The sequence below is a fragment of the Scatophagus argus genome, chromosome 11 (genome assembly GCF_020382885.2).
Source record: "Scatophagus argus isolate fScaArg1 chromosome 11, fScaArg1.pri, whole genome shotgun sequence".
Lineage (NCBI taxonomy): Eukaryota > Metazoa > Chordata > Actinopteri > Scatophagidae > Scatophagus > Scatophagus argus.
In genome coordinates this window covers 11,020,540-11,039,746 of record NC_058503.1, presented here as the reverse complement: position 1 = coordinate 11,039,746, position 19,207 = coordinate 11,020,540, and the positions used below count along the sequence as shown (strand labels likewise).

Below are 19,207 nucleotides of genomic sequence, written 5' to 3'. Positions count from 1 at the left end.
GGAAAAAAAAAAGAAAGCAAACATGGGGAAAACTAAGATTCAAGTGCAAAACTTTCTTGCTGTGAGGCAGCAATTCTTCAGCATTGATCCACCATGCTGCAAACTTTTCTTATTCAAAGGGCCAGCCAAGAGGACAAGAGTGATTGTGTACTTCAGACTTGAATGTCTCCCGACTACTGAAATGCACATTGGCACAATTATTGGCACATAGCAGACCTGACGATATAATAGTCAACAAAGTGTTTTCCATGTGATGTTGCAGTAAAAAAAAATGGCTCCTCTTTACTGTACAGAACGATTATGTGCAGATTTTGACACAAATTTTTGTGAAAGAGGGAAAGCTTCTCTAAGCTCACCTTACATCTGAGTTTAAGTTTACATTTGTTTTTTTTGGGGGGGGGGGTGTGCAGCAGAAGAAAAACCTTACAGCAAAAAAAGACAATGTTTAGACAAAACGTAGAAAAATAAACACACAACCTTCTGTTTATCTTGTTAATCCTCATATGACCCCTCATACTTATTCTGTGACCTCAGGTTGGAAAACCACTGTGAGTGTCAAACAGTTTCCATGGTGTTTTCTGCAATATTTATACAGTGTATTTTTGTTTGGAGCAGTAGTTGAAATTTTCTGTGGTGGGATTGGACTGACCTTGGGGTGTATTCCTGAATACCGTGTTTGTTGATCCCTGCAAAGAAATTTGTTTTCTGCATTTAACACATCCCCAGTATTAGTAGACAGACAGATAGATAGATAGATAGATAGATACATAGGCAGACAGATAGATAGATAGATAGATAGATAGATAGATAGATAGATAGATAGATAGATAGATAGATAGATAGATAGATACATAGGCAGACAGATAGATAGATAGATAGATAGATAGATAGATAGATAGATAGATAGATAGATAGATAGACTGATAGACAGATAGATAGATAGGCAGACAGATAGATAGACAGACAGACAGATAGATAGACAGATAGATAGGAAGACAGATAGATAGATAGATAGGCAGACAGATAGATAGACAGATAGATAGATAGATAGATAGATAGATAGATAGATAGAAACTGGGGAAACTGTAGCACTGGAGGACAACGACACAAACATGGGGAGAACATGCAAACCCCACAGAGAAAGGCCCTTTCCTACCTTCCCTGGCTGGGAATCGAACCTGCTGTGAGGGGACAGTGCTAACCACTGAGCCACTGTCCTGCCCAATTGATTGTTGACTTGGGTTCTCAAAAATATTTACTTTATCCAGCAGTACAAAAAATGTTTGACCGGGTGAGAGATGGGAAAAGGAGAATGGCAGGAGTAAATTGTATCTGCTTCGATGAAAAGAGAACTACAATTTATTTACTGTTATAGCGTTTTGACTGAACGTGCAGTCACAATCATCAGCTTCCTGTCTTGGTTGTGTGCACAGAAAAACAAAAATAGAACATTTTGATATAATAAGGATAAACAGGTGAAAATGGGACTTCAAAAAAATGGAACCATTTTGGTTAAAGTCAGATTTTATGAAATAAAAACAACAACATTCATGACACAAAAAAGGGACTCAGAACCTCATTTTTATTTTATCCTGTTTTTTTCTCTCCTGCTGCAGTAAACGCATAAAAAATGATCAACCTTTTAAATTCCAGAAAATCCAGCTATTTATCAAATTGTGCACAGTCAGAAAGCCCCAGACTTGACTGACCTTAACTGAAAGCTTTCTGATGTCATAATGGATGTTGGAGCTGGCCATGACTCGGGTTTCTTTTATTACCAAACACAGATGAGCGTGTGAAAACCTTTAGTTGCTGGTGATGACTTACTCAGTTAAATGAATAGCTGATACATCTGATTGGCTTTCAAGACATGTCTTTTGAAGGCCATGTAAAAATAGGGTCCAATACTATTTGTGGACATAATGTTATAAATCAAAGGATTCATTTGACAAATATGGTTCCCTCCAAGCTCTTTCTACAGTCTAGTCTTGTGTGCGTTGTGATTTTGTCATCTATAGTGACGCACCGATAAAATGTGAACCATGCATTACACGAGGGAGACCGAAAAAAAAAAAGCAATAAAACTACACCAAATTGAACTGCACCAAACTTGTTACAAATGTCAAATTAAAAGGTCCACCTCTTATCTATAATGCGCCTCTGAGCCTGACAGTCTGTTGTGCCTTTATCCCCTCTTTGGACTTTCAAATCTCCATTTCTCTGCAAGCTTTGAGGGTGTGTGCTCTGACAGAATGTCAGGCAATTAAACAGTCATGGCTCATTGAGCTGGAGGTGGGCCCACTCCTCCAGGCTTCTCTATAGGCAACAGAAGAAATGAACGCAGGCACTCCCTGCCATCCCTCGCACATTCTTTGACTCACTAACTTAGCGGTAAAGCCAGACAAGAAGGTCTTATCAAAGGACACTTTAAACTATTGTCAACTTTCACAAGGCTGAGCAGTGTCACTGTCATGGGTAATTATCCTGTGCCAGAATGTAAAGGAGGACAGTGCGTGGGACAACAAAGATGTATTCTCAGGGAACCCAGTCGTGTCCCTGCTGCAAGATAAACACATAAATGCTGCCTCAGTAATGATGGCACAAAGTAGCTGCTAGATGAGGCTTTAAACATACACCTAGCGTACAGCAAAGAGCCAAGAAAAGATAAAAACGCTTCAATTAAGACACGCACTGACGGAAAACTTCAGTCCTCATTATTCTTTATTTGTCAGGTATACCATGCCAGAGCTGCTATTGGTCAAAACCTGCATTTGAACTTCTGCATTTTGTTGTATCCTGGATATCAAAAGAGAATCAAGAAGCACGTCCAAACTTTCTTAACACTTGCAGACTGACATTTCTGTTTTCACAAATTTAACAAAGTATTTGCCCAGTCATATTGAAGGGAAGAAACAAGAAACAGGTTCATATAGAGCAATGGCTAATAAATTGCTTTTCATAAAGGCCACCCACTAACCAGCTGTCCAGACAGCTATAAAGAGCCACAGAGGTGCAATGGTAAGTGAGGGGGAGAACATGTGAGGCCAACTGCTGCTACTCAGTTGAATACCAAACAAAAAATAAAATGTAACCTCATGCAACCTCCGCCAAATAAACAGGAAATATTTGCATCTATGAGACAGGTGAGTTGAGGTAAAGAGGAGAAACAAATGTTCAATAGTAAATGCGTCTATATGCTGCAAGACTGATTTGTCTGTGTGATGGCTGTTAGAGGATGTGATATCCACTGCAGGAGCTCAATAGAAACACTTTAAACTTTTCAGAAGTTAGAAACATATACTACAAATGTAAGCCTCTTGATCATTTCCATGACATTTTTGTGCACATTCTTTCCATACCTTTGCTTTTCTGCCATATGTTAACAACCACTGTTATACTGCTGGATGTTTTTCAGCTGAAGGTAAGCTGCGGGAGTGCGTTCACGACAGACGGGTGTGGTATCTAAAACTTGTGACCTAAACCAACATAATGCAATGCTGAACAATCCACCACCACCACTAGTACAACAGTTCTGCAAAAAAGCGGTTTAATTTACTGTAATCGAAAAACAAATACTGCACCGTAACCTTTAAATTGGACAATATCAGACTTTTCAGACTTGGAGTAAAAACAATACATGTGGTATTTATGAGTGATTATTAACAGGATACAGGACCATGTCCATGTGAGATAATGCATGAAGAACACAGCCTGTTTTCTCTCTTACACAGATTTTTTTTTCACCTTGATATTACAAGGGAATAAAGAGAGAGAGAAGAACACAAGTAGAGAGAGAGAATGAGGGGGGAGGGGTGATAACATGTAACAAAGGTTCATGACTTGAATCAAGATAACGTAGTTGCGGCTTAACCACTCAGTGACCAGGATGCCCCTGAGCTAATTACATATACTGAGCTACCCTCGAAAAGCAGGCAGACAAAGCTAATGTTTATCTTGCGGACATAGTTGAGCATTTCGCTGCTAAATAGCCAGATATTTCCCTCAGGAATACATTTACAGATTATTTTGATGAACTCAAATGGTCAAAAAAAATAAAAAAATAAATAATAATCTAATTCAGGTTTGATGTATTTGCCTTTAGTCAAACAGCTTAATATGCACATTGTTGCTCATATTAAGACATTCAAACAATTAATGAAATCAATCAACAAATGTGCAGAAAGTATAGTTTTAATTGCGGGCTGAAATGATGGATTTTAGCCGGACTGAGCCACAAGCCCAAACAAAACATTGTGTTTCTCTTTCCATGAACCAAGCTGTCCTCCTTACAGCACTGTGATCACTGTGATCAACATGAACTCCTTGACTGCACAGATGTTGATAATGGAATTATCTGAACAGGTACACTGTTCTAGTTAAGTTATGACAAAAATAGGCTCCTGTCATTGAGCTCCATCTGATTCTCTGTGCAGGCTAATTGGCCATTTATTCATAAGCAGTCTGGAGCCCCCACCACAATGTACCGCCAGAGCAGATGCTGGCCACAATACTCCCCCACCAGCTCTTCACAGTTCTCCTCACTGCCAGCTCTGACGGAACAGGTCACCAGCTGATTGGTTGGCTTCCTCGAAGAGCTGACTCTATTAGCTAAGGGTCTAGAATGTGTCCAGAATAGAGGTGGTGTTTGAAGGTTCTCCAATGAGGATTCCTTGCGATCTGAGGATACCGTGGCATGTATTCAACAGTCCCTGTGGTGTTAGAAACCTAACCGGAAAATACTGAGTTTAACAGCTGATACATTGATGCCATAATACACCACAGTGGCCACTGACAAGGTCTGAAGAGTTCCTGCATTAGAACCCTTAATAAATTAAAGATGAAATACCCCGTCACAGCAAGTTCAACGAGTTTAGGTGACACTGATTCTCATGTGAGATGAAAATGAGACTGTGAAAGACACTTAGCACACCGAGTGCTGCATACCACTGGGATTTACAGGTCACAATACTTGTTTACTGTAAATCTCCAGTGCTTAGAATACAATCCTATGCACCCCGTCGCAACCACATAATATTAAAACATAATTTTTGCTTCTAGCCACAAAGCATAAAACTGTTGCAGACAATAGATCCAGCAAAAACAATGGGAATGAGTATAAAATGTTGAACCTTACACTGTGTTGCATTGCATTCCAAACAATCCTCTGGTTTGCAGCATAAAGGCAAGGAAACAGAAGGTCTTAATTAATTCAGCGTAGGTGGAAGAAATCGCTGATGGACACAGAAAGCTAAAAAGGCAACTGCTGTATATAAAACATCAAAACTCTGTGCAGAATTAATTAGGCTGTGAAAAAAACATAATTAGTATTGAATAAAACAAATAAGTCATTTATTGTTGTGGGATTCTAAGAGCCAGATGGCAAGAAACTGCTGCTATTCAAATTATGTATTCATTAAGTAAATAACCTATTATTAACCTGACAAAGTACAGAGACATTTGATTTTGCACGTTTAAACACAGTGGGTGAGGCTGCAGTAAATTAAATACATTTTAAATGTCAATAAGGCAATTTTTTGATTTCTGACGAGAACAGCATTAAACACCAACATAAGTGGGACACAATTTGAAAAGATTCACTTTGAAAAGGGCTAGAGGGGAAAAAGGAAGGGCACAGTGGCTGCAAAGGTAATCCATGATGAGAACTGTCTCTCAGCTGAATTGGTCTGTCAGCTCCATGTTAACCTTTAGCCTGATACAGCATTTTAGGTTTCAAGGTTGTTTGAGATGGAAATCCATGTATCAAGATCCAATCCGACAAACATACAGCTAATCTGATAGAAAATAAAGGTGTGCTTTACAGCAAACAATTGATATGGTCAGCCTCACAAAATCTATCCATCAATTCTTTCATCCCCCTCTTTTCTGTTTGCCAAGTACACGGAGATGAGAAGGGCACTGAACGCAGTGCACCACACCTTCCGCTGCCCTCTTGGGCTAAAGCTGTTGATTCGTTAACAAACACAGATCGATAGAGGGGCCTGAATGGAGGACAAGTACAAAGAATTAATTTCCGGCTCCAGGGGCTTACGATGGCAAATCACCAGCTTTAATCAACAGTGTCAAGTGAGAAAGACAAATGATGTTTACACTGAAGCAGTGTCTCGTCTGAAACAGCAGCATTTGCTGTGTCTCCTTACCAGTCTGTCTAGGCTGGTGCCAGCTGCAGTGGTAGGCCGCTCTTCTGGGCTGTATGGCCTGAAGCGAGCGTTGAACACATCCGAAACACCACGGGTAGACCTAGTCATGCCTGCGGGTTTTGGCTGGCCACAGCCTTGAAAAACCTGCAATTACAAAGACATGGGCACCCAATTGTCAAGGCTTTAAATTACTTTGTATGCAGAAAATAGGGAAAACATGTTGTTTTGTTAAGGTCCTGTGAAGCATTCGCCCCACATAACCAGTGTGACAGTGCTCATCGTCAAGTTGAGGTAACCATGTTGATAGGTGATTCAACTAGGAGCTGTGACCGATGCTATTTAAGATGACAGAGTTACGTTTTTACGGGCTTTTGGGAAAATACCACATATACTTAAACCATAAACAAACCTGCATCTGCCGCATGGGAAAGCCAACAGAGCATTTAGCTTTGAATGGGAACTGGCATCCACAGCTGTGTAGGCTGAAAAAAAATTCTTCACAACCACCTACATTTTTTTTTCTTTCTGACTACAATTTTGTGGGCAAAGAAAAATGCAGTAAAACACAGGAAACACATTAACTGCTGTTAGTTGAACTAAGATTATCTGACCAAATTGAAACATATAATTCAAATACAGGACCTAAACTTGGATGTAATTAGAACGTGTTGTGCTGCACACCTTAGACACAACCTCTCCTCTTAGTTTCTCTTCAGTTTGTGAAAAGTTGGACTTCAACAGCCTGTCTGATTGGTGTTACTCTTGTTCTCTGGGTATAGACCTAATTGACATACCCTGTAGGAGACCTGGGCACTGTTATCTTGCATATTCATGATGGCCTCTGAAATCTTGACATCAATAGGCTCCATGACAGATTCAATGTTGAAAGGTCCCTCCAGCCTCTGTGCCACCAGCAGCATGGCGTCTGTCACAACAGGGGAAAAAAAAAAAGATGGGGTGTTGCAGGAAAGGACAAGCAGAGGTGCAAAAAGACACACATTCAGGTGAGGAAAAAAAAAACAACAAAATATTTTTCATTGGTATTTTAATCTAACTGGGGAAATGACTGCATTGGAACATAACTGATCGCCTCTACTTTCAGTCAACATTTTAATATCAAAATAAAAACATATTCACATTTAGAAGTTCACTGTAATGCAAATGCAGACTACACAGTGATAAATAATTAAAAATATCATGCCCTTGACACATTTCTACTGTGTTGCAGCTCAGTAAAGATGTGTACATATGCAGTGTTTCTGCATTTTCTAGTATTTTTTACACCGCTAACGTTTTACACAATTGCATTTTGTTTGTGTGCTTCCTCTGTATTTTATTGCATTCTCTGCATTTGAATTGCTTTTCAAAATGTAATGCACAAGTTGTCAAGCTGGTGAACTTGTTTTCCTTATTTGTTTCTGTTTTCTGTAGTTGCTGCGTGTCAGGTTCTGTCAGCTCGCTGAAAGTAAAAAGAAAAGAAATAAATACAAGCCGATTTCACAGACAATCAAAGAAACAGTGTGTGAATTTCCATATTGAAAACTTCTATTTATCGATTTATCACAAACTGTTTTGACAATTTAGTTGAAGTACTTTTCAGGCAAAAAAGACTAACTTGTTCCAAACTTGTTAGGTTTCTCTGTTTTGTAACACTGTAAACTAAATGCTTTTGGGTTTTTGACTTGTGGCCAGATTAAAACAAAGCAACTTCAAGATCTCACTTTGGGCTTTGAAAGATTGAGAAGGGCATTTTTCATGATTTTCTGACATTTGAAAAACTACATACTCACAACATTAAAACAAATGTTAGTGAATGGTTAGCTTCTTTTGCAATGCCAAAGATCATAGTTTCAAACAGCAGACTACTGTGTTTCGCCTTCTGATTACTACACAGAATTGTCAATTACCTTCGCCTTCCCCTCACAGTCCAGCAACACACACTTGGGAAGTGTGAATGCTCCTTGGGATAAATTCAATTTTTATGTAGATCAACTCATTCAAGTCAACAAAATTTGGTTATGCTGCAAGCAACAAAAAGTGCTGATGAGTCACTGATTTAATAGAACTTTTGAAAAGCCAAGCATTTATTTACAGTGGCTGCAGGAAATGAATAAGGTCAGTGGCTCATTAATATCCTTGTGTGGACACAAGCCAGGAGGCCTTGTTGAACACGAGACACTTACCATTATCACCTCCACAGAATCCATTTGCTTTCATCACTTTCAATTAACACCTCAGATTGTTTTAGATAAAGACAGTGTATTCAGAATTTTTAATAGTTACAAGTGTGCTGGTGCAGGTTTCACAGTAGCTGAGACCAGTTAGGCAACAGCTGTTGCCCTTTAGAGGCTAAGTGAGTTAATTGATATCGCCATGAAACAGCGCTTAAGTGCTCTCAACCTTAATGTGTCTCTGTAATGGCAGTTCTGTCTCTGAATGTCATGCCACAGGGAGCTGGACATCACCAAACCACAAACTCATGACTGGGCAGGCCCCAGATCTGGAGACAGTACTTATGTAGTCAGGAGAGGTTTCTAGATCCACAGACCTCCCAGGACACGACCTCACCAGCAAGCTGTCATAACGACTCTTCAATTACCCCCTTACTGAATAAGGTCATGCTGTCATTTGGCTAGGCTACAGAAACAATGGCTTCTTACATGCTTGTGACCACCTTAACAGTTTATTTAATCTGCACTAACATCCGACATGCAGCACGTTGTTGTTTTTGATAAGATTTTATATTTTTCTTTTGGCTTGCTGCTCCCACCATCCCACCCATCACAGGAGAATGGTATAATTTATTCTCAAACTGTGAATGCACACATACTATTCCAGAGAACAGACCAAAAAGCAGTGACAAAAACTGTGTCAAAACACATCTGAGAATAAACTGAAAAAAAGAAACCAATATATTATGTAAAAGTCAGCTAAAGACAAAGAAAATTAGAGAAAATATTGTACTTGAAAAAGGGGGGAAATGTACAAATTATATGTGGTTTCTTTGATAGCAGGCCTGTCCAGCTATTCATTCTTCTGGGACCTGAGATCACTAATGGCATAGGAAAGAGCTGAGAAACATTAGCTCAGCTCTGGCTCCATTTCCTTTCCAATTATGTCAAAGTCGAAGCCTTTGAAGAGCTCTTCTGTTTGTTTACACTGTGGATTGTAAATAGCCTGTGATGCCCGCTGAGATTTTAATATACAGACTATATCAGTGCCAAATGGGTTTCTACAGTAGTACTTCAATCGCACCACTGTGCAACCATATGCTCTTAGTGTAGATGACACCTGCACCAGCAGAACAATCAAACAACAAAAAACATTTGCTTGTCTACTGGCACTGATGAGTTGTTGTGTGTTTCGTGACACTAAACTGCAATTAAGACAGGCTTCTTTCTTTTACTGTTCTTTCTTGAGAATAATCTGAAATTGGCATTGCCATGCAGCTCGCTGTTTAATCTGTTTATGATGTAAATTCATTCAACTGCCTCAGGTATGTTTCCTTACTTTATGACAAACACACACACAAAAAAACATAAATTCAAAAAGTGCAAAAATTTAAAATTTAGGTCAAGGGAGCCAACTGGGATCAACTCATATTTCATAATAACAGAATGGAAGAGTGCCTCCAGGTTCAGGGACGATGGCAATCTTTCCCAACAATGGCAACTTATCTGCAATTTATCAGATTGGCTCAACAGACAGAGGGAGCTTGGATCTTTGTCTTCATATATAACTGTGAGAGAGCGCATGGAGATGAGGGAGAGAGAGAAATAAGAGCACAGGAAAACGAGAAGTGGTGCTGATTGGGTTGAGTCAGGCCGGGGTACAGTTTTGTCCCAGAGGAAGAGGGGCTCCTGCACCACAAGTGGAGAAACTCTACCTGAATGGAGAATTAATGACTCTCATTTACTGGGAGTGCATGAAGTCCAGTCCACTGTGGCATGGCTGCCACTCTGAGCCAAATTTTCCCTGCATCACTTCTGCAGCATTGTGATAGGCCACTGGCCAGCTTGAAGGAGATCTTTTTATCTTCATGACACAGCCCTGCGAATAGATGCATCTTGTCCTATTTGGAGCCAAGCGGTTTTAAAAACAATAACTGATACTGTGCCTTGGTTAAACCACAGTGTGATCCAAATATCTATTTTCATATTGGAAGTTAATATTTCAGTTTGTGATGTGAAACATGTTTATTTGTGCTGTCTTAATAAACCGCTAAAGAAAATCTGAGGAGGTAATATTATTTTGCGTTCTGGCTCTTCATCAAGATTGATGTTCACTTAAATTCAGGCTATGTCAGCCAGCGGCAACCTCTGGCAGACAAGGACAAATAAGGGAAGTGAACAGGCCTCTTAGCCTGTGAAGAGGTCCTCAGAATGAAAAATGACTCTGGTGTAATTTGGATTCTGTAAAGCATAGCTCATCTGTGGTTCAGTCAACCAGCAAATGGTTGCGATATGAAACGGTATAAAAGAATGGTGAAGAAAAAAATGCATGTTGTTCCTTGGTCATACTGTCCTGATCATAAAGGTCCTTGAACATACACATACATGCACACACATACTTGCGCACAGCACAAAGCTTTAACTTTTAAGACAGCACACTCAGACCATCAAGAATTCATCTTTCCTTCAAAACCTTAAAAGCTTTTTTCAAAAGGATAATTTCTTGCTTTATAAAAACATAATATAGAAAGTGAATTTCTCCATCGCTACCAGAGACAAACTGGTGGTAATTCTCATCTTCGTCTGTCTGCCTCCAGGGACTTGCTAATGACAGTAACCGAAAAGGTCAGCTTGCTGTATATCAAGAGTAGTCTGTACTGAAATGAGGATTACAAAGAGCATGTCGTGACCATAATAAACGGAGTAAATAAGGGTTTCAAGATGCAAAGTCTGGAGGACAATGTGATACAGATCTTCAGTCCTGTATGCAGCCTGAACGAGGAGAATCAGCCTCTTCCTGACCCGCTCTGCTTTAGAAACAGTCTTACCTCAAATATACTGATAAATATTAAACTTAAACTTGTTCTGCTTTGCTGTACAATGTGACAACATAACACCCACAAGCGTCAGCATGTTTGAAAATGATGGGAGTCTTGGAGACAAATCTTATCACTGCAAATGATATAATTTAGTGGGCTTTTATAGAGACCTGTGTCTAACAGGGTTTTTTGTCATAGTGGCATGGCTCTATGGATGGCAATACTGGTCTATAAGTTAGGCAATCATTTTGGTCCAGAGTGAAATATATCAGATGGATTGCAATGGAATTTGGTATAGCAATTCATTTTTTTTCCAGAGGATGAAAAGTACTGATTCTGGTGATCACCACAGCAGGTCAAAGTTTTCCCTTTTTTCTTTTTTTTGTTGGCGACCTTTTGCTGACTTTTCCTCAAGCTTATGCAAGCATTTTCACTGTGAGCACATTGGCATGCCAAAGCTAGCATTTAGCACAAAGCACCACTATGCATAAATACAACTGCAGCGACATCCTAGCATGACTAGACTCTTAGTCTTGTTTAAATAAAACGTATCACACTCTGTACACTCACATTATAAGTCTATATATTATTACTTCACAGAACTGCCACAGAATTGCAGCACACTAAACAGTATACAAGGCTATCAACGTAAAAGCCACATACTAGAACAGTGCAGGAACTGTACTGCACTGCTAATGAAACTAAGCAGCAGCAGCATTCAAAACCCTATGCTGTTAATGACAGGGTTGAGATGTCATGGAATTTCTGACTGCAGATGCTGAAAGTAGTGTTTCAGCTGTTTTGCGTTACACTAAAGGATTCCTTCCCTTCTTGTTGGTACTTAGTGAAAGGAACATGTCATAAAGCACATCACTGCCACAAAAGTCAGATGTGATTTGGACAGCAAAGACAATGGTGTAGCTCAGAGCAAAGACAATGACAGGCCTCGCTGCTCATAAAGACACCAGAGAGAATAATTTATCTCTCTTTACAAAATTTCTCTTTTCCTGCAGATTTGTAATTGCGCAGGTGGGAAGTGAATGTGTAATTAGATCCACTCAACCGCATCTTCGTGTAGCTGTGAGTGGTTAGGAAAGCAAAAAACTATACAACAAAATGGAAATTAATGTTGTCGGTACTGATGCCTTTGCACGTAAAACAGAGCAGGAGCGAAATGTTCACCCACTGCTGCTTTGTGAAAGAGCGCAATATGTTCTACAATATTTGTTTGACTTCTGTAGACAGATAATGGCTGGCACAGGCTGTTTACATTCTGCCAGAAATATCTTCTAGAAAATATATAATGCCATGTTATGTAATGAAATGTAATATATATATATTTATGTATTAAGATGGTTTTATTTACTCAGATCAAACTAGGAAGGACAAAAACAGCAAAAACAGTTTCATTGTAGAAACTATATACCAAATTAAGCTGGATAATCTTAATAATTCAGCAGTCGTAGATTCCCACAATAAATGAAAAGCTTTACAGTGCAAAATCCTTTTCTTTCTCTGCTCAGTGTTTCTTTGCTGAGATGTAGCAGAGAAACATTGTGTGGTGGCTGAAACTGCCAGGATAAAGATTCACACATGATTTGACTAACTCAGACTGCTGAAGCCTCACATTTGCTTGTGAAATTAAAAAAAAAACCAAAAACAACTACTTCAGTTTTGATTTCTGGTGGGGAGTGGGGATGACAACAATACAACTCTGATCTGTGTCAGTTAAACAGGGGGAAACGGCTAGTCGGGCTGTCAAACAATGATAAAGTCTGCCAATCAGCACCTCTAAAGTTTACATATCAACACGCTGCATCTCGCTTGTTCATATCTGTACAAAAACTTTAAAGTCAAAATCAATGTTCTACGTTTTACAAGTGGTTGTACGTCAGACTGTGCATTTGTCCCCGTCTTTTACAGTGTTTTTAACGCAGACTGCTGTACTAGTGCTGGACTAGTTTGATTTTTCTGGCCTCTAAGGGGCAACAGGGACAAGTTTTTATTGCAACATTGACATATCATCACCTAAGTTGATACAGCGAACAGTTTGGTGTTGAGCAGATTCAGGTGATTATTTTCTGTAGGTTCATCACTAGAAATCACGTCTTTCATACTGTCCTTTGATACATTATTCTTATCACAATACAAATTATATCTGCTTTAAGAAAAACTAAATTTATTTATCTAACATTTTTGAAAAAGCCTTATTTTTAGAGGATAGCTTGTGTGCAACCGAATGGTTTGTGTGAATGGTTTGCACAAATAAGTTCAACGTATTATATGAAATTGTGATAAATAGAGCAGTAATCTATATTCAAGAAAGTTTATCTTTAATTTGACATTTCACAGTTTATATCAAGATCTTGTTTTTTTGTTTGTTTGTTTTTTTTTTCAGATTTAAAGGCAGAATCTTTTTGTTGCAATATAGCTTTGTGTTTTCTGCCCATGGGTGGTGAAACAAGCCACAAAGATTAGACTGTTCAAACAACCATTATAAATCCATTCAACTCCAAAGGTGTGGGTAAAAATGGCTTTTAGGCATCACTGTTCTAAATCACCGCCATTCATAAGCATCTATCCCGGATGGAAATTCACAGAGGAAAGATAAACTCAAATAGAAGAGAGGATGCAGCTGGTTTGGAGGTATTATGACATTATTTCACAGACTGGACCCCATACAAGGTGAAGACAATGAAGTCTGCATATCAGTGTTCAGTTAAACTTCTTTGCTTTTGCTGTAGGCATTGCAAGACTATGGATACGATTTGCCAGCTACATATAAAAAACTGTATTATGCTGTTTGTTAGAGCTCAAGCTCTTTGATTTCAAATCTACTGCGTCTCTGACTGCACAATCATGACTGTTGCGCACATCAGATGCAAGGCAGCTTTCTGTCTCCCTTTTTCCTGGAGGTCATCAAATACATAGTTGATACAGAATACACAGGAGGCACAGAGTCTCATCAAGAGCTCTGGAGACCATCAAATAAATCAGTGACTGCATGCTAGTCAGTAGTTATTTCAAGTCATAAACAAGCATTTCATGTAAACTAAGACAGCCTTGTTGGGGAACAAAATGGCACCAGATTTTAAAAGCTGCATCTGTCCATCAAAAGTTGCCTTTTCTGTTAATGTCCTTTTGACTTTAGTCAAGTAAGGAAAGTCACTTGCTTTCCTCACTTCCATTTCTCTTCAACATGCTCAGTCAGCGGAAAAGCCGCCGACAAGGGTCGACTAGTGCCAATGGTGCAGGACAAACTGCAAACACTGGGGCCAGAGACGCTTGCCGAAGGCACCAAAAATGGCCGATGGGTGACTGTTGACTTGTCAGGGTCCTTACAAATGAAAATACCCTACAGTGTGTACACAGCAAGTAAAATATCACTTGTCAGACAGTGTCATTTTTCTGAAATGCACCGAAAACCATTATTTTCTCAATTTCTACAAACAACAGTCAATCAAGAAAATAATCAGACCAGATCAAACCTTAATGAAAATAATATTAAATAGTATTATACAAAACAGCTAGAACTTACTTCAGCTTCCACCAGCTAACAAGACAATGATGCCTATACGTTAATGTATCAGTAATAATGTAATAAGATATAGTAATGAGATATACACAATAGTTAAACACTCACAGATGGCATCTGTCTGCATGCACTTTTATTTAGTACTTAGGTACTTTTTCTTGAGTAACCCTCTCAGTGGAGGACTTTCATGTGTAAAAGGGTATTTTTACACTCTGTTAATAGTACTTATGTAAATACTTCCTCCACTCCTGATTTCATATCGCTATCACAGGAAAATCGATGGCTGTGACTCAAGTCTGCAAATGTAGTACCATACTTGATTATATTACATAAGTATTGAATACAGAGGTTTTTACACTGTCAATGCACTTGCTCTCTCACTCACCCACTCATATGCCCTCTGTCCTTTATCAGTTGAATCTATTTTAAACATTAATAACACTCAGTTTAATTATGCTGAACAGAAACCGCTGTGGGTATGAAAGGATGGTCAGCTTGCATTAATTATGGTCAAGTGTATGGATGTGAGATATATCAGTATTTGAATTCATGCAGGTAAAAGCACAAAATTCAAAAGTCTTCAAGCATCCTTGTGAGCAGAAAATATGTTGGTCTACTTGTGTGGTCTGACTTCCAACAATGGGCTGTCCACACACAGTGTGTTACAGGAGATTTTTCTTCGCAATATTTTATTCATGAGGAATTTTTCACAAAGGGAAGGACATGTCGCTGGCTTGAATTTTCATAAACAATGAGGTTGTGGCTGGCTCCAGTTACCAAGTGAAACAAATCACCTAATTAAAAAGAAATGAGCAGACAGAATCGATGCAGATCACTTCCAATGTGGTGATACGTCTCTCCAGAGAGAGCAACAACAGCCTGTAAACACCAGTGCAACAAGATTGCAAACAAAGCTGAGTCAACCAGTTCACTTCTGAATTACTTCAAGCCATTCGCAAATATTGTTAAAGTGAGGAAGGAAAAGCTCGATCACAGGTTTCGACTTCCTGTCAACACACACACACACACACACAAAATCATAACAAGTAAAATGCAGGGGACAGTATTCATCACTGCAGCATGAGACCGATGACGATTCAGACGACCGAAGAGGAGGAAGACATTTGTGCAGACAGGCTGATAAATAGCATCAAAAATGGTTAAAAACAGCCTGCTTCAGAACATTCTTTAACAAAAAGAATATCCAACCGGAAGACACGAAGACAAGTAAACACTGTCAGAGCGATGATCTTAAAACAGATATCCAGTGATGTATACCTAATAGTCCATACATCCCAGGGGACTTGGGCCCTGATTACGTTCAGTGTATAGTTCTCAGGTGTGGTAAACAGACTGACAGCTGTTCTCCATACTTCAACTAATTCATGTAATTAAAATCTAATCCCACTCTTAATCTAATCAGATTGCACATGGGCTGCTATTATAAACTCATAGTGACAAGGGAAACAGCCTTTGTTACAAATAAGCTTCTACGTGAAATTCTGGCATTTGCAATGAATTTATGAAAAGAATACATACAACATACTTTTTAAAAACATACTATAAACAGCATGTACAAACGCCCTGGGCGAATCTTGTCTTTATGAGCAGAGTTCAACAAGGATTTGTCCTCCACTGGGAACAAATGAATTAGAGAGCTGCTACTCAGCAGAGCCCATTTAATCTACTGTATGATTTATTTAGATTTAATTTATTCAGTGTAACATAAAGGAAGAAATACAGATTTCACACTGACATTATAGCTCTACTTAGCTTGTGTTTCCTGAAACTATTTAGCTGCTGCATGAGCAATTGTGTTTCATATCAGTATTAATAATGAGATGATGCTCTGGAACTAAACCTATATTAGTTCCAGGAACAGGACAGGAAAATGAGTTTCAAATGCAATGTGAGACCAGCATAACTGACACTGGCCCTTTGGAGTGCTTTAAGTGAAATGTCTTGGTCATATTTTATTTACTTGTCTAATTAATCTCTTGCTAAGGGGTACGCAAAACAAAAAAATACACAGGGAAGATTTGATCTAAGTTTGTTGGCAGACACCTAAAAGATATTGTACATATGCATACTGTTAATCACATCCATTCAATAAGGGATGATGTGATTGAGGATGGCATTTAGGTACATTGGCCTTTCAAAGAAAGTGGAAAATCAAATCAAAACATTGAAAAATTAAAAGCTGAACTATTTTCCTTCCACCGTGAAAATGCAGTACAGAAGCAGAAAACTGGCAAACACACGTTAGCACAATTCGAAACATTTCTTGTTTCTGAGGAATATATACAGCTGCTCTTCAAGCACACATCTGTTTTAACTTGCCTCTGGCGATGCCACAACCGCTCCTGTCTGCTTCAAACTCACCTCATGGATAAATGAAGGTCAGGCCTTGGTTAACGTGATGTGGTGCCTTTTATGGACCAGGTTCTGTCACAAGTCGGAATTTATTTAATCAGAAGGTGTTATTTCCTGCAAGTGGAGTCGTTCAGTGAGAAGGGGTTGTCGGGGAAAAATCGTTGCTATCAGGTGCACAGCCTCTAGGTTTTAGGGATTTCTCACTCTTTGGTTGGATTAATTTTCGCCTCACCAATATCTTGTCTTCTCTGGTCAGTGGAGCAGGTATATGATGCTGGTCTGAATGGATGCCACAGGAATCAAGATGAATATCTTAGCTTCAAGTCTGTACCGGCTCTGCGCCACAACTCTCAGGTGTTTCTCTCAGTTCCTCTCTGAGCCCTCAAGCCAAAGCTTCTTATTCTTTTTCAGTGAGCTGATAAAACCCAGTTCGAGCTGAGAAGACGACTGTCAACTGTCATGTCTCAGTAATAATCATTGACTGTTATTTATGAGAAGAGGGTGATTCATATCAGCGTAGTAATCTGTCTGTCTGTGCTGTACATGAAGGAGCCTTCCTGACAGTTTAACACCAAGAGCCAAGTCATTACCGTCTTTGTGGTTAGACCTTAAGATAATTAAAAATCGTTCATCCCATAATGAGCATGAAATGTCAAAGCCAACAGACATAGAACTGGCCTTTAATCCAAACTAAGGAATTGACAAAAACCCTGATGAAAACAGAATGAATGTTGCTCCAGGATTAATGGCAGAAATTCAAAGTTAGCAAATTCAAGTGGAGTCGTGCATGAATTATATTCTTCGTTAGTGGAGTAGGTCTAGACATTTATGGTTGGAATGAAATACACTTGGTTGGCCTGTGCAATCTTACTGGTACTCAATAGCATATACTGTAATACATTAGCAGAGACACATACAGAGTGTGTGTGCTCTCCCTGTTTGTGCGTGGGTTTTCTCACGCAGTCCAAAGGAATGCGGCTAAGGTGAAATGCTGACTTTTAAACGTCTGTAGGTGTGAATGTGAGTGCGAATGTCTGTTTATATGTGTTATCTCACTTAAGCATTCCAGGGTGCCCCTCGGGCAACCCACATGACCCTGAAGAGGATAAGTGGTTTTTATATAGATGGATGGAGATTAGCATTACAATACATGCAAACAAACCCAAAAACAAACTGATGGGAAAAATGAGCATACTGTTCAGCCTGCTGAAGCCCTCATTAATGCTGTTATGGCCTGATGTCGCTTTATTTAATTTGGTGATTGCTTGTTGACATAAGCTGTGACAGGTGTGTCTTCAGAACCAATTTTGATTAATCGTCTGGGTGATAAAATGTCACAAAACAGTTAAAAAAGAAGGCCTAAGACGATATCCTGCAGTCCAAAGTGATGTCTTCAAATATCCTGTTTTGAGGTGTATATATTTGTTCCCCACCAGTCAGTTTTTTCAGAGCTGATGAAGCTGCTTGGATTAGCAGCGAAGCGTCTTCAAGCCTAATCTTCACAAGTCCAGACGCCTTGCTTTAACTCTTTGAGTGAATACGACCTGGATGACTGAGAATCTCCACAGATATATCCTGTTTTGTTTAACCAACAGGCTTGAACCCAAAAATAAGTTTACCAGATACAAAACAGACAAGCAGGAAATATTTACTACAGGCTACAGCTTCAGAACTGTTAAGTTTTTTGCTTACAGTTAATCAATAATGTGACTTATTTTCTTTTCAAAATTGCTGATTAATTGTTAATTTTTCTTATAGGTCTTACAAATATTTTTTGAATAAATGAATAGACGTTGCAACTCTGCACTTAACATGTCCTTAGTGATTTAACAATAATGCAGCTAAATGAAAAAAAAAAAATGTCACTGAAATATACAAACAGATTTTAACACTGCCATAGTCTGAGTGCAATTCAGTAAGAGGAAAATATTGTCGGAGGCTCAGTGTGCTCAGTGTGAGTGCTGAATGTCGCTGTGATGAACTGTTGAGGCAGTTCCAGTGATACGCAGTGTGAGCTAAATAAAATTTCAGCCATAAAGTTTTGAGCTAATATGACAGTTTCACTTAATAAACTTAAATACATCTAAACTTACGGTATATATTTTAATTGAACCTAATCACACGAACTAATAAAACCAATACAAAGCACTA

The 19,207-nt window shown here is 39.0% G+C and overlaps 1 protein-coding gene across 1 annotated transcript in view; it reads right to left on the bottom strand.

The window, feature by feature from the left end:
* The window catches only part of LOC124067198 (glypican-6-like), a 75,588-nt gene that overhangs the window by 15,851 nt on the left and 40,530 nt on the right, over nt 1–19,207 (bottom strand). The window contains exons 5-6 of the mRNA XM_046404345.1: nt 6,953–7,083; nt 6,159–6,302 (exon numbers count right to left, since the gene is read on the bottom strand). Of these exons, the coding sequence (XP_046260301.1) occupies nt 6,159–6,302; nt 6,953–7,083 (275 nt within the window). The remainder of the gene's footprint in view (nt 1–6,158; nt 6,303–6,952; nt 7,084–19,207) is intronic.